The sequence below is a fragment of the Haliotis rubra genome, unplaced genomic scaffold (genome assembly GCF_003918875.1).
Source record: "Haliotis rubra isolate DU_JTF1 unplaced genomic scaffold, ASM391887v1 Scf411, whole genome shotgun sequence".
NCBI classification, from domain to species: Eukaryota; Metazoa; Mollusca; class Gastropoda; order Lepetellida; family Haliotidae; genus Haliotis; species Haliotis rubra.
The window spans coordinates 72456-89218 of NW_025767093.1; the positions used below are offsets into that span (position 1 = coordinate 72456).

General features: G+C 42.3%; 2 protein-coding genes across 2 annotated transcripts in view; one reads left to right on the top strand and one right to left on the bottom strand.

Moving 5' to 3' along the window:
- Positions 1 to 13984, bottom strand: LOC124288085 (S-formylglutathione hydrolase-like). The gene is given in 11 exon segments (XM_046724650.1): positions 1 to 1443; positions 2168 to 2269; positions 3189 to 3254; positions 3418 to 3571; positions 8521 to 8585; positions 8745 to 8822; positions 8825 to 8871; positions 9757 to 9855; positions 10628 to 10716; positions 11689 to 11764; positions 13927 to 13984. Coding segments are annotated over 11 exon segments (891 nt in total). The 5' UTR covers positions 13961 to 13984; the 3' UTR covers positions 1 to 1362.
- Positions 13985 to 14074: 90 nt separating this feature from the next.
- LOC124288084 overlaps positions 14075 to 16763 on the top strand; it is a 50785-nt gene continuing 48096 nt past the window's right edge. The window contains exons 1-2 of the mRNA XM_046724649.1: positions 14075 to 14298; positions 15023 to 15064. Of these exons, the coding sequence (XP_046580605.1) occupies positions 14232 to 14298; positions 15023 to 15064 (109 nt within the window). The 5' untranslated portion in view covers positions 14075 to 14231. The remainder of the gene's footprint in view (positions 14299 to 15022; positions 15065 to 16763) is intronic.

Sequence of the window (16763 nt, forward strand, 5' to 3'; positions counted from 1 at the left end):
GTATAAAATATCATGGTCGAGTCCACTGTTTACTGACTGAAGTTGAGTATGTGGATAAAGGGCCAGGCTATTACAGCTGTGAAAGGCTACCAATAGCGCCTTGCGTGGTCAGAGGCTAGTTTCTATATGTCTGGGTTTACAGATTTTCTGGATGAAAAAGTCTGTAGAAAATACAATAATGCAAAAAAAGGATATTAACAGATTTACTGTAGTAAAGTTCTCTAGACATGTTGCCACAGAAGCAGTGTTAGTGAAGTTTGTCTCCACAGTCATGCAGGTCAACCATTTGTATGAACTATACTTCAGTGGTGGACACTACATAGCGAGACATACCACTAACTGGCTAATTCTCATTTCACAGATCTCACTGCCTCTTACAGGTTTTACCCAAACTCTAACCATAGCACTCCGATACCCTTTCTAATCAAGTATCCCTTTCCTATCACTTTGGTTGGGTACCCCTTTCCAATGAAACACTCCTTAATGGTCCTTAGGGCTACTCACAAGTTGCTGAGCAAACATTGCTTTATGAACCAAAGGGTTCAGCACATGTATTAGCTAGTTGTGAAGCACAATATGAATTAGATATCTCTCTCACTGAATTACTGCGGCCTGTGGCGGGAGTTGGCTGGGGAATCGAACCCAGGTCTTTGGCGTGACGAGCAAACGCTTTAACCGCTAGCCAAGCCCACCACCTGCTGATTACAGGAACTTATCAGATGTAATTGATCTTAGCTTCAAGCCCGAAACAAGAAGCTCTTGTAAAGGGACTTTGCCAACACATGTGCATTTAGCAGAACAAAAGAATCAATCTTTTGGAATCAATGTTTCTAGGAATCCATGCACCAACTTGAAATGGACAAAGCTTGGCCATTGTCCACTTCTGCCACCAGACTGAGTAACTCAGTAAATACATACAATATACATGCTGTAATCCAGAAACACATAAATCGACCAAAATCTGCCCAAAACTGTTACATAAATGCACCAGTACTTGTAAAATTAAAAGCACTCTTTAACAAAACTTGATGATTATTGAAAAATCAACCTGTTCCATGTACAACAAATTCCCAATATGACAGTAGAGTCGTCAGAATCGACCTGAACGGCATCTCTGGGAAACAAAGGTTACCTTGATTAGAAGCCAACATCATGTTGCATCTGAAATATTTCACCTGATCACATATTCCGAGCATCCAATGATCGATGGGACATTATATGACATTTAATCCAGTCCTCAAACAACCAACATGGCAGTAGCCAGACACTCCAGACATCAACAGAACTTAAAGACGTAACAGAATAAAACACAGACATTGGCTAGAGACTGCTGCAGTTTCATGCTGGACAGAGTTATCTCCCCTAGGCCTTGAGGAATCGTGCATGATGTCTGATGTGGTCGTCGATGAAGGAGGCGATGAAGAAGTAACTGTGGTCATAGCCCTGAAACAAAACCATGTTGTGCTTATTATTAAAACCGAGATATTTACCATCATGGTGAAAATATGGAGCTCATGGCATCGGCAGATGTTAGTCCACAGATACCACACCCCAGTAGGACAGGGTGCCCAGTTCGGACAATTCCAATTCCAGTATTCCAATTCCTAGTCGTTGTTTAATCCACTCAGGGTGTGCAACAAGTAGTACAGTCTTTTGGTATCACGTGGCCAGGGACTGACCCACTGAACTTTCACCTACAGAGTATACAGTAGATGAACTACGCCATCAAGACCACTGAGACAACTAACCCACCGAGATGGTCTATAGACCAGTAGACATTTTCAAATAATCAGACATGGAATTATAAGTTACAAAATTTAGAATATGGGATTACTATAATACTTAAAGTACAGCTGCATGTTCCATTCCAAATTGAGTGAGTTTAGTATTATGCAGCTTTTAACAATATTCCAGCAATATCATGACAGTGGATCCCAGAAATGGGCTTCACACAATGAACTCATGTGGGGAATTGATCCCGGGGCTTTGGCGTGATGAGCGAATGTTTTAACCACTAGGCTACCCCACTGCCCCGATTCCAAATTGAAATCAAGGCGGCTGAAAATACAGATAAGCTAGCTCTACATTAACACAGAATGGTTTATCATCTGACGAGATACCACTGATTCTATTATATCAAAAGTGCAATATTTGTCTTTCAACATACCTCCTGCATCCTCATGACGATGGGCATCTTGCTCTCCGCACACGCCTGGGTCAGGTTGTCAGGGAGGAGCTGATTTTGGGTCAGGAAGTTGTCACTTTTACCCTGTAACCATAGCAACACAATTCATAGCAAATTATGTATTATTATTTCAAATACTTAAACATTTTGTGGATCATCATTTACAAATCTGATGAAATGAAAAATGTATCAAAAATTCAAGCTAAGATGTGAGTGAGTGAGGGACAGTGGGTGAGTGAGTGAGACTGTGCTCCAGTAATATCACAGAGTTTCGGCTTGATGTGTGGAGAAAGCCTGAACTGAAACATGTGCCTAAGACTTTTATGACACAAGCACTGGTATGGTGCTGACACACCTGAACCACAGTCGGGCGAACCAGCAATCAAACCCACAATCATAGATTTTTGTGGTGAGCCCAAGGGTTGCATCACAGCAGAGTGCAGACCCTTACATGCCCCTTTATGATGTCTCAATACTGCTCTGATCACCTGGAGCTCACCTGGTCCACAGAGCAGACCCTTACATGCCCCTTTATGATGTCTCAATACTGCTCTGATCACCTGGAGCTCACCTGGTCCACAGTGCAGACCCTTACATGCCCCTTTATGATGTCTCAATACTGCACTGATCATGTGGAGCTCACCTGGTCCACAGAGCAGACCCTTACATGCCCCTTTATGATGTCTCAATACTGCTCTGATCATGTGGAGCTCACCTGGTCCACAGTGCAGACCCTTACATGCCCCTTTATGATGTCTCAATACTGCTCTGATCATGTGGAGCTCACCTGGTCCACAGTGCAGACCCTTACATGCCCCTTTATGATGTCTCAATACTGCACTGATCATGTGGAGCTCACCTGGTCCACAGAGCAGACCCTTACATGCCCCTTTATGATGTCTCAATACTGCTCTGATCATGTGGAGCTCACCTGGTCCACAGGGCAGACCCTTACATGCCCCTTTATGATGTCTCAATACTGCTCTGATCATGTGGAGCTCACCTGGTCCACGAGTATCTCCAGAGGTGGACCGTTATACTTCTTGACAAGACAGCACGCATCGTAGTCCTACATGGAAGAACAAAGGATTGTAGACAACATCATCAACTACACAAGTTAAAAACTAGCAGGACAGAAAATTGTTACCATGGATACCAATGACAACAATGATTTGCTGATTTGAGACACTCAGACAGAACTTCCTGACTAAAGGAAATGTCATGTGACCTACCTGCCACGCCTCCTTGTTGTCACCTAGGTAACCAGAGAAGGCCTTCTGGCCCCATGGACAGCTGATGGGGTTGGTAATGGGAGCGAAGGCTGACACGGACTTGTACAGGCCAGGGTTCTTTAAGGAACAGATCAGGGCTCCATGGCCTCCCATACTGAAGCAGTGTGGAACATAAGGCATGACGGAATGTGAGTGAGTTAGACAAGTATGGTAGCAACATTGTAACCAATTACAGATTCAAGTAAATCAAACATAACAAGTGTAGAAGTGAGCACAGCCCACATACCCCCGCTTCCCACTTTGGGACATGGAAATGACTGATATTGATATATATAATGTGACAAGGATCAGCAGCTCACAAGACTTTCTCCTTGACTCTACTAAACTTTATATACATGTTAGATAATAGTTTTGCCATGTACTGATTACAGTAATAATTTATGGAAACATTATTTTTTTGTGTTTTCCGTGGAAACCTGACATACAATTGAACTTGTTGCACACAATGAAGTGGACGTAGATGAAGATTGTTATTTTTTAGCACATGGCATATCTGTGGGTTATGATTAACTTGTGTATTAAGTTTGGTGAACCTAGCATGTATGGTATCAATGATGTGCTGTGGCCAGGTAACCATCAAACACATTTTGCACTGAGTCGTGTTTCCATGGAAACGACAACAAAACAAATTCTGAAAAAAAATTAAAATAGCAAAAGGCACATCAATGGGTAATGATTAGCATGTGTGTGAAGTTTGGTGAACCTAGCATGTAAACTTTAAGAGATATGCTCCGGACAAAACCATCAAACACATTTGGCACCAAGTCATGTTTCCATGGAAACAACAAAAAAAACAAAATTCTGAAAATACTTTAAAGTAGCAAAAGGCACATCAATGGGTAATGATTAACATGTGTGTGAAGTTTGGTGAACCTAGCATGTAAACTTTAAGAGATATGCTCCGGACAAAACCATCAAACACATTTGGCACTAAGTCGTGTTTCCATGGAAACAGCAATAAAACAAAATTCTGAAAAAAAATTAAAACAGCAAAAGGCACATCAATGGGTAATGATTAACATGTGTGTGAAGTTTGGTGAACCTAGCATGTAAACTTTAAGAGTTATGCTCCAGACAAAGTTTCGGGATGGACGGACGGACGGAATGAATGCTATATACCCCCGTTACTTCGATCATGAGGGGGACATGGGTTGATGTACCCTAACCCTAACCCTGAAGGGCGAGGGGAACATAAACAAACATCGAGGGTACATCAACCCATGGGCTCCGAGGGACCAGTGAACAACGTATTTATCTTACCGAACACCTCAATGTTAATTTTGAATTGTTTGAATCACGGGTACAAATCTTTTTGTAGCCATTGCTAAATTTTGCAGACGACAAGAAAAACATATTTAGAGTTATCTCCCTTCCATCGATTTGCATTCGCAAAACATTGGTAATTTCTGTACATCATATGTGATTCAATGTTATTCGAGATAAAGAATTACTACTACGAAGTACCAAATGAGTTCGGCATTCCCAGCGGGGTACATAGAAAATGTTACTTGCTTATAAGCGGGGTACATTGAAAATAATAGATGAGCGCTCAGCCAATCAGAAAACGACATTTATGTTTGAGGCAAAATAATATTGGAAATGTTAACCATAAATTGTATATTTATATACTTATCCTATCTCACGGTATGCACCGCTCTTCTTCTTCTACGACCATGTGTGGAAACGTGCTGTAGGCTAAGTTGAATCAAAACTTCCTGGCCTCTGACCACTGACCACCTCACCTCTGCCCCCACTCCGATAGCAGTACTTGTCAATCATCTAAATAAGCGTGCAGATCGCTCAGATGATCATGTGACGTTCTGTACCTTTCATTCTCGTCTTGGAGCGTCCAGTAATCTGAGATGTGGGGCAGATCAGGTGGGCATCCATCGCGTGGGATAGGATAAGTATATATATGTACAATTTATGGTTAAAATTTCCAAATTTTTAAACTTATCCTATCTCATGGTATGCATTATCCCACGGTTGACTGGTGGGCCGCAGATTACCCTGTATCAACACTACAACCATGTGGTCGCATGACAGTACCCCCCACAGACACACGCTGGAAGGCGGTGAAAGAGGGAATACCCCGGTTGCTCAACTGGTTTAAAGTTCAGTACCAATCCCCCTACTTACCAAGAGAAGAAAGGACTAGGAGCGAAACGCTTCGAAAACCACACAGGTAATCGGGAATCAACACTTCACTGACGTAATTGCTCAGAGAGTAGAGGTCAGTAAGCGAAGTGTCGACAACCTCTGCATGTAGCACAAGACTGGCCTCTAAGTCTATTGAGTCATATCTATGACAGTGCAGACACGCCCTGGTTCCCTAGGTGAGGTTGTCTAAGCCCAAGATAAAAAAGATGACATCGATATCTTTTATTAAGTACAGAAAGCAAAGCCGACATTCAGAAGGATTGCTTCTCATCTGCGCGCATGGGTCGATGACAGCTGCTGAGCTAGGACCAGAGGACCGAACTGGTGCAGACCCTCCAAGTCCATGACTGAGAGATCCCGAAGATAGTGTGAGGCAAAAACGGTATCCGACTTCCAAAAACATCCCTCCATGAATGCCTGAAGGGAACAGTTCCTATGAAGCGCCATGGTGGAAGCTAGGGCCCGAGTTTCATGAGGATTCGCTGTCGAAGGTGGAGGAAGGTCGGCATAGGCATAGGCACGCAGGATAGTGGATCTCGTCCAAAACGCCAAAGTGGTGTGAGAGACTTCCGAGTTGGAGGCAGCAGACAATGGGATGAAGAGACTCTTGCGCAACCTGCGTCGGTCCTTAGAAGCAGCCAAGTAGATCCACAATGCTCGAACTCGGCACAGGAAAAGATCTTCCGTGTCATCAGGACCCAAGATAGTGGACAGCGGTGGAATCGTGAACGTGCGGTCCGGCTGTCCTGGTAGACGGTTCTTGGCGACGAAGTCCAACCTCAAACAAAGAAAGACTTTTGCATGTCTTGACCTCTCAAAACACACCCGGGAGACGTTGAGGGCGTGTAACTCGGAAATGCGGGCAGCAGTGGCCAAAGCCAAGAGAAAGAAGGTCTTAAAAGTGACCTGCTCAAAGTCTAGTAGAGTGACCTAGTGGAGGTGCGATGCGCTGTAGTGATGGCAGTAGCGACATGCTTAGAATATCCCTTTGCAGTTAGCGACTTATGGAGATGCGCCAAACGTGAAGATGGAGTGTGAGCAGAGACCAGCTGATCTGAGTGCGGCTGAACCAGAAGATCAACGTAATTGAGAAGTGGTACAGGATCTGGATTCTTGTAGATCTACGAACCACCTTCTGGCCGGCCAATAGGGCGCGACCAAAAGCAGTGTCATCAGCAGAATCTTGCGCAATTTCAGTAGTATGCGTGGTGGAAACGCGTACGACTGACTGACTGAGTTTGGTTTTACGCCACTTTTAGCAATATTCCAGCAACATCACGGCGGGGGACACCAGAAATGGGCTCCACACATTGTACCCATGTGGGGATTCGAACCCGGGCCTTCGGCGTGACGAGCGAACGCTTTAACTATTAGGCTACCCCACCGGCCCTGGAAACGCGTACGCATTTAGGTCGTCCCAAGGAATGGCTAGAGCGTCGAGACCCCAGGCAAGAGGGTCCGGACTCGGAGACACCTGTGAATGTAGTTTCCACTCTGTCGGGGAGGGATGAAGCGGATGGGACAGAGAATCCGCAATCAAGTTCTTCACTCCTGGAATATGGTTGGCTCGAACGGAGATGTTGAGATTGTCCACCAGCTGGAAGAACTGTTGTGTCCACTGCAGGAGTTGAGGAGACCCCATCTGGTTGATGTGGCACACTACCGCTGCATTGTCCGACCAAACCATGAGAGAGGTCGATCGTAGAATCTCTTGCCAGTGAGTGATGGAAAGAATCACAACCCAGAGCTCCAGAATGTTGATGTGGTAAGCGCGATCTGCAAAGACCACTGTCCTGCCACTTGCTCATCGAGAAGGTGAGCTCCCCACCCGTGTAGAGATGCGTCCACGTACAGGTGGTGAGTCGGGACGAATGGCCTTAAGCAGACTCCGGCGCAGACTCTTCCATCCGCCATAGGAGATGGGGATGGAGAGCGGAGGTAACGTGATCAGTGAAAGCGGGTTGCCCACCCTGTTGTGTGGAGCCAGAAACAACTGCAAAGGTCGAACGAGGGTCAACGCCTGGGCCGACGTCAAGAGACCCAGGAGCTTATGCCATTGACGAAGACTCCTGGGTTGAGACAACGCAAGGGGAATTAACCGTCGGATCTTGTAGAAACGGTCCCTCGGCACAAACAGTCTGTTGAGCTCTGTGTTGAACATCGCTCCGATAAACTGCAGGCAGCGTGAAGTGACTAGTTCTGACTTCTCCATGTTGACAAGCCAGCCTAACTGGCGAAGTAGCTGCATCGTGAACACCATGTGACGTAGGAGGAGTGCACGGTCGGACTGAGCCTGGATACAATCATCGTGAACACCATGTGACGTAGGAGGAGTGCACGGTCGGTCTGAGCCTGGATACAGTCGTCGATGTATGTTTCGAACAGTATCGCCTTGGCATCATCATCAAGTTTATCACCGTAAGTACAACGGTGCGACCAGTCGCAACGTCCCAAACAATCCACACACAACGCATGTGGGTCTGCGGCAGAAAAGGTACTATTACACCTGTCGCAATGTTTGCGTTTATTGGAAAAATCTCAAGTCAAAATCTCACTAAGAATCAGCACACATCCACACGACGTAGCGACAAGAAAGAGAATGACAGGCACAGAATGTCACGTGATCATCTTAGCGATCTGCACGCTTATTGAGATGATTGACAGGTACTGCTATCGGAGTGGGGGCAGAGGTTTGGGGGTCAGAGGCCAGGAAGTTTTGATTCAACTTAGCCTACAGCACGTTTCCACACATGGTCATAGAAGAAGAGCGGTGCATACCGTGAGTTAGGATAAGTTTAAAAATTTCTCTGTTTTCTGTAATTCTTGTAATGGCATGGAAAATGCAAGTTTTTTACAAAGCAGTAACCATGGTAACAAGTTTACCTGTGCCCGGTGATTCCTGCCTTATCGGACAAGACGGGGAAGTTGGAGTTGATGAGGGCTGGAAGCTGCAGGAAGACAACAGAAACATGTAACATTCAACAAAGGCAGGAAGACTTATACAGAGTAGTACATGCAATAAGAACCATGCCTGTCAAACAATGAAGGTCATATCATTCCTAAATGAAAATGCCAGGATTATCTACAACCATCAGTGACCTACTGACCTCCTTAGTGACGTACGAGTACATCCTGTAGTTGGTCTTCCACTTGTCCTGGGTGGCATCAACGTAGAAGCCAGCTCCCCCGAACCGAAGTCATAGCTCTCGTCTTCCCCCTCAATGTTACATCCTCCTGAAATAATCATGCCCTCATTATTAGACCCTCTCTTATTTATGAATTTGCCAAACATTCTCCTGCAACTTGTACTTCTGTAGTCATGGCCATTGTGTTAATGTTTATTTACAACTGTGATATTTAAATTCAAGGCTTGATTAGGTCCGGGTATACACAATCCATGCAGAGTGGTTAAGTGTTCTGCATATTTTGTATATATAGCAAAACTGCATGTGGACCGGTCCTGGCGTTATACTTCAAATGCCTTCCACAGAGTTTAGTGAACTGTCATCATCACCATGTCAATTACTGTATAACACAACGTTTCCAACCACACACACTGCCTAGATGTAGGCAAGTGTCATTCCACAGAACTGCACATTGATTTCATGTCAGGTCGGATCATTTATAATACATGTACTGAGTTACTAAAAAATAGAATGGGAAATACCCACAAATAGTATTTCTCAAGCCTAAGCCACTCAGATGTCTGTCCCTTTCTCTGCACTCCTCCCTCGTAACAAATAGTTAACTGTGTCAATATTTTAATGATAGTTTGTTAAACAACTTTTCTATTTTTAGGGCTTAAATTCTGCCAAAACATCATTGGTCTGATGTTTTGATTATTATCAGCATTTTATTGAGTATCATATGTTTATTAGTTTTTGAGTTATATGGCAATTCATCGGTCCGCTTTTGAGTCAAACAGACTGTAGCTAACACAACTAGACATGTAGAACCTGCTTTCGTCTCTTTATGTACATTATAAACCAATTACAGGCTCCCTATGTAGAGACAATACTTGCTTTTATAGAATGAACCAAAATGTTTCTTTCCTAGTCCATACAAAAACAGGAACTGTTCTCATGAGAAATCACCAATTGTATAACATCCAGCACCTACTTGGACTAGTGTCGGGGGCGACAAGGATGATGCCGAGCTCAGAGGCTACTTTCTGGGCACCAGCTTTGGTGACAAAGTTCTGCTCTGTGCATGTCAAGCCTGAAACATGGTGACAAACATGACACAACAGACGTAAGCCTGGATCCACAGTAGTGATAAAGTGTAGGAACTGGTTAAAAACATTATCATGTTATTCTTTGTGAATTCTCTCTGTGAGTATTTTCACAACTGAAAACAAGTAGTATATGGATGGCAACTTCTTATTTATTGTATAACACAACGTTCTGGGCCACTTTTTGGCCCTTCTTCAGGTGATTGATAAGAATAAATAAGACGTTTATCCATATACTTGTCTAATATATTCACCAACTTCTAAATGCCTCTCAAGAATCTCATGTTCATCATGCCTGAATTTGCTGAAGGCATACACTGAAGTTCATTTGAGTATAATACTCAGACAAATTTGTTTCCAAATTACTGACTCCTCCAGAAGCACTGTGCTCTATCCTTGGGAAAATATGGTAGATGTTACCCATTACATAGCAAACTGCATGTCCACTGCTGCATCAGCTGGGAACAGTACATTCATCTGGACAGTCGGACAACCAAGCAGCTCAGGTGATTGTACTGCTGCATCAGCTGGGAACAATACATTCATCTGGACAGTCAGACAACCAAGCAGCTCAGGTGATTGTACTGCTGCATCAGCTGGGAACAGTACATTCATCTGGACAGTCGGACAACCAAGCAGATCAGGCCTGCTCTACAAGGTGATTGTACTGCTGTGTTGATCCTAACTCCCACACTTTTACAGACACCTTGAGGACACATCAGGGCACATCGAAGGGAGGTAACTGCTGCATACACTTACCTGACAAGTAGTACAATACAGGTACCTTCCCTCCCTCTGCCTGGGGAGGCAAATAGATGCCAAACTTCATTGTACATTTAACCTCAGAGCTGAAACAAACATTCATCCTTCAACTTCACAAACAATCATAACACAGAATAAATGACAGACAGTTGGGTTTAGCTGCAGGTATATTGTCATTATTACTACCACCAATCATCGCTAATCACACCTTGCATATCATTCGTCAATTACCAATCAGTTCTTATCACCTATCGAATCACAAATACGACAGCACTGTCGACATACCAAATACTAATGACATCACAATCTATCAATGATAGCTAGCTGCTGGCTCTGCATTCTCACAGTTGCCAATCAGTTAAGCCGCTGCTACAACCGAACTTGCCAGTGTCAACAAAGATAGCGGTCGCAGCCGCGAAGGTTTGTTCGCAGTGCCACTCAGATTTCGGAGGAAATCATACAGACAAACTGACAGGTCCAAAACGTTAAAAAAATGAAAGAACACCTTCTACCTATTTCAGAGTACCTCTGCATCATTTGTGTTGCCAAGTTTAATAGGTTAGATAATTTAAGAAGCGAAAGTGAGTTGTGATTGGTACGCTCAACTTCCCAGCGTAGACACCTGATTGGATAAAAAGCCAGCCAAGGAAGGTAATAAAATCATCAGGCCGAGCCGTAGATGCATCCAGGGTATAGTGGAGTTTTATCGTAACATAAACCCTGGAGATTATCGAGGATGGTTGTCAACTGCACACATGGCTAACAGACTACACCACTTCTCCACTACAAGTAATCAGAAACAATAATGGGGTGACTATCTTCATGTGACAATCACACTAAGTAAACGATTATATTAAACATTATCAAAGTAGAAGTCAACAAGTTATTGTAATATTATCTAACAATTAAAGCTAAACAACTCAGAGCCCGAAAATTCAAATACCATCTTAGGAGACCCCATGTTATTCAAGGATCCCCTTAGTGCCATTGCGATTACATCCAAAATCAAAATTCTGACATAGATTGGTGAAACAGAACATTTCATTGCAAAAGAATACCTTTCATGGCTGAAAACCTTCTGCCAACCTCCAAACATTTTATTTGAAGAAACTTCTGTTATAGTTGCCATGGTTGCTGAAAAGATAAATAAATTGACACGATGTTGTCTCGAACTAGAAGCTTTGTACCTACCTAGATATTAGTTAGCCATCATTTCGTGGTTGTTTTGAACATTGGATAACTAAAGTATTTCCGCAGGTCTCTTCACATTCGACACAATGGCATCATTTGATTGAAAAAATAATGTATGGCCTCCATAACCCTCCCAATGTGAAGTTGCAACTGATAAAACTGTTGGTCCCAATACTGTATGGCAGAAACATTTGCCTGGGTGACAATCACTTGCTGATTTGTGAGCAGTAGCATATTCGCTTTTGGATTAACCTGACAATTTTGATGTGTTTTCTTGTAAACCAATGTCTATGTGCTTGCATTCATCACATGGCTCACTGCTAGTGATTGTTGTGTTTCACACCTTTTGATCAGATTTTTCACGTAGATCACCCAGGCCAGGATCAAAGAGAATAACTTGCATTGCCATGAGAAAGGCACAAAAAGAAACTAAAAGAACTATCCCTCAAAATTATTACCAATATTGTGGGTGTTAAGTTTCATATTTTGGGAGTAGTGCCTTACCAGGTGCACTTTTTCAGATTAATATGGGCTAATGGGGATGGAAGGCCCTTCATCGGATTACTGACTTCGTTAATTAGTGACGTAATTAGCAGATGCTCTACCTCCAGACCAGGAGCGCCATCACAGTTAATGAGTCCTTCTTTAATGGGTCATTAGCACAGCAGTGAGGTGCAAGTGCGAGAAATGAAAACAAACCATTGCACAGGGTTTGTTTCCATTTCTCACGCATGCAATCCTGTACCACACCCTTCCCAGTCATTTATTTTCGCGCCATTGTTTCTGGGACTGTACTTACGAGTCCCGGATGGGGCGAAATGCGTTTCAATTGGATTACACTGCCCTAAGGTAAGGTCTGACCATTAACCCTAGGGATCGGAATGGGTTGTTTGCCTCTGAAGACGTGTCAGCTCCCTAAGGATCGGAAAGGGTCCCTATCCTAACCCTAAAGATTGGAAAGGGTATCTAACCCTAAACCCTAAGGATCAGAAAGGGTACCTCACCCTAAACCCTAAGGATCAGAAAAGGTGCCAAACCCTAACCCTAAGGATTGTAAAGGGTACCTAACCCTAAGGATCAGAAAGGGTACCTCACCCTAAACCCTAAGGATCAGAAAAGGTGCCAAACCCTAACCCTAAGGATTGTAAAGGGTACCTAACCCTAAGGATCAGAAAGGGTACCTCACCCTAAACCCTAAGGATCAGAAAAGGTGCCAAACCCTAACCCTAAGGATTGTAAAGGGTACCTCACCCTAAGGATTGTAAAGGGTACATAACCCTAAGGATTGTAAAGGGTTGTTTGCCTCTAAACATGTGTGATAGACTGGCAGCAAAGGGAGACAGAGCAATTATCATGATATAATTAGATTGTGCGATAATTGCTCCGCAGCGATCCGTGAGGGATGCTCCTGGTTAAGTGCACTCTTGTCCTAATTTTGTTAAGCATGTGAAACCACTATTGTTATTTTTAAAGTTGCATATGGCAGTGATATGATAATGGACGTGAATTTCACTCATGTTAGCCTATGAGAGTAACATTATCATCGGTGATATATTGATCAAGGCCACATTTTAATAAACATGTGCTGTTAACATACAGCACACTTACTTAAAGCTTTTGTGGAAGAGGGGGTAGGTAAGCCAATCCTAATGGGACTCTCTCAATAACCTTACCCTAACAACAAAACAAAGCATGACTATCTATTTCGAAATTGCTTTAAATTGTTTCACTTTTATAGTTGGTGGACAAATTGCACAGTTGCACCTGGATGGACTTCAACCATAAATTTTAGATTCAACTTTCACTATGTTCCGATTTTGCAACATCAATATGATTTAATTCAAGCGCTCATGAGATGTCACATTAGCTCTAATATATTCCACAAGTGTGGTGATATTTCCGTGGGCCTAACTAGTTACATCCAGTTGTTAACTATGGCATAACTAATACGATCAAAATACACACGAATAAGTTAACAGTCTATCAATTTTCATTTTCCGCATGGGCTTTGCCATACAACGACTCCATCCACCACTAGACATTTTACTGTCATTGCTCAAAGACCATTTAATCAAGGCACTAACACCTGCTACTCAAATCATCACCTCGAAATACGCCGGCGAGTCCTCGTAACACCATCAAGGAAACGATTGCGAAACTAAAAGTAGTTCTTTGTTTTGATACACCGTATCACCGCCAAACATTGATATATTTTGGACACATGTACAATGCTTCATTAACTTTCAATACCAGTTATTGTAACGGAATTGCTGATAGTATATGATACCATTCTGTCGTATTTATTAAAATGCGTATGAAAACAACCGGACCTAATTTCAAGATGTCTGCGCCCATGGTTTGACTTGGCAGGTGCCCGTGTCACGGACATAGATAAGATAACTGAAACGATATGCCGCGAAGATTGGAAGCGAGAGGATCATCAGGAGGTTCAAAGCTGCTCGTATATTTACAATGTTGTAAGTTGATTAACTCAGACACACATTTTATATTTTCAATAATTATGACAGCATATTTGGCGTGCAAATGGAAATGTTAAAACTTTAATCAAGCTGAGATGATCATGATGATGTTGTCAGCTGTCGCACAAGTCGGACAGTGGCATTGTCAGAGATATTTTTAGGGTGGATTCCACTCCGATCAGGATTCTCTGTTTTACCCTGTCACCCACACCTCTCTTCATCTTCATAAAATTTGTTTAAAATAAGTTTCTAGTGTGTTTTATATGAAACATTGAACGTACATCTATATTTTAATCATGTTAAAATTGAAACATATTAATACTCTTTATGAAAATACAGAAGTTTTATTTAAGAAATATTTAGCATCAGCATGCTGTTTCTTGATAACATATCAGCTATATGGGCTACCCAGTTTATGAATATCGACAATGACATTGATAGTGTTTTGCTGCTCTAAAGCGAGGTGTGACATCATCAATTATCATTCCCAGTTTTTTCAGGGACATCTTAACTGTTAGATTAACATGAACTTTACAGAGAGAAATTCAACAACAAATCTGATAGAGTACAATTTCCTTTTAGTGTCAACATGCTGAGCATGTTGAACGTAATGTGAAGCTTGTGACTGATGGCATCTCATTTTCATGAGTAAAATGTTTCGATTTTTTTCTGAAATGCATGCATCATATCCATTAATTTATGCTAATTATACTTTTTGCAGACTTTGTCACAATTGCAACTATACTTGGGACAGGAATTTTAGGTAAGTATCTTCATGACAATCAAACATCTGAAATATATTCATCTTCTGATTATTATTATCCATGAAGACTTGCATGACTTGTGGTATCAGATCCTGACGTGGCCCTTTACTGCAGTTTACTGCAAAAAAAGGGTTAAAAATATATTTCTGTTTTCCACACAAAAAGGCAGCTTTGCTACGGAGTAAACATGGTAACCATCTAATCATCTAAAAAGAAAGTATGCAAATGATTTATAAGTAATCTTTCCCAAGCACATGTATAATATCTGAAGTCGGTGTCCACATGGAAATGATTTATAAGTAATCTTTCCCAAGCACATGTATAATATCTGAAGTCGGTGTCCACATGGAAATGATTTATAAGTAATCTTTCCCAAGCACATGTATAATATCTGAAGTCGGTGTCCACATGGAAATGATTTATAAGTAATCTTTCCCAAGCACATGTATAATATCTGAAGTCGTTGTCCACATGGAAATGATTTATAAGTAATCTTTCCCAAGCACATGTATAATATCTGAAGTCGTTGTCCACATGGAAATGATTTATAAGTAATCTTTCCCAAGCACATGTATAATATCTGAAGTCGTTGTCCACATGGAAATGATTTATAAGTAATCTTTCCCAAGCACATGTATAATATCTGAAGTCGGTGTCCACATGGAAATGATTTATAAGTAATCTTTCCCAAGCACATGTATAATATCTGAAGTCGTTGTCCACATGGAAATGATTTATAAGTAATCTTTCCCAAGCACATGTATAATATCTGAAGTCGGTGTCCACATGGAAATGATTTATAAGTAATCTTTCCCAAGCCCATGTATAATATCTGAAGTCGTTGTCCACATGGAAATGGCCTGTTTGTTTTTATTAGTGTTACAAGCAGACTAGTTCAACTCAGTTGCTGCTGGTAGACTACCCCTGGAGCCATGGTATATATGATGTGCGTTATCAATGTTTACTGCTTCTGTGCACTACGACCCATATTGCTCTGTCAGGTTTCTATATACAGTTATACAATATCGTGATAAGGGCTACCTGGGGTTAACTAACAACTGTCCTGTTATGATATTAGGACCATTTATATTTCCGCACCTCAGGAGCCTGAAGTTACCCTCACCTGTTTCAGGGGATCAGTCTGCAATTGCTTTTCGCATCTCTTTTGGATGGGTTAGAATATTGATCTTCATTAAACCTGAAGAGGCGACTAACGGGATCGGGTGGTCAGGCTCACTGGCTGGTTGACACATGTCATTTGATGTCAGATTGATGCTCATGCTGTTGATCACTGGATTGTCTGGTCCAGAGTTGATTATTTACAGACTGCCGCCATATTGCTGGAATATTGCTGAATGCGGCGTAAAATTCAACTCACTAACTCACTCACTCATCTCTTTTGGGATTATACAACCCTAATATAGCTGTCTGTGACACTCCAGGTTGACACTCATATCAGTGTCTCATCCTACTGCATTTCCAGTGTCCCCCGATGTGATAGTGCTGGAATATTGCTAAAAGTGTAAAACCTCACTCACTCACACACTCACTCACTCAACCTACCGGGTACCTGTTTACAACACCAGTTTTTCGGGGGAACACCATACTGGTAAATGCAGGGATTCATCATTGTATCCCCAGTCCCACGATCCCCCTGATGTTAGCACCTGTAGTATAACATATTAGCAAAAATATAAA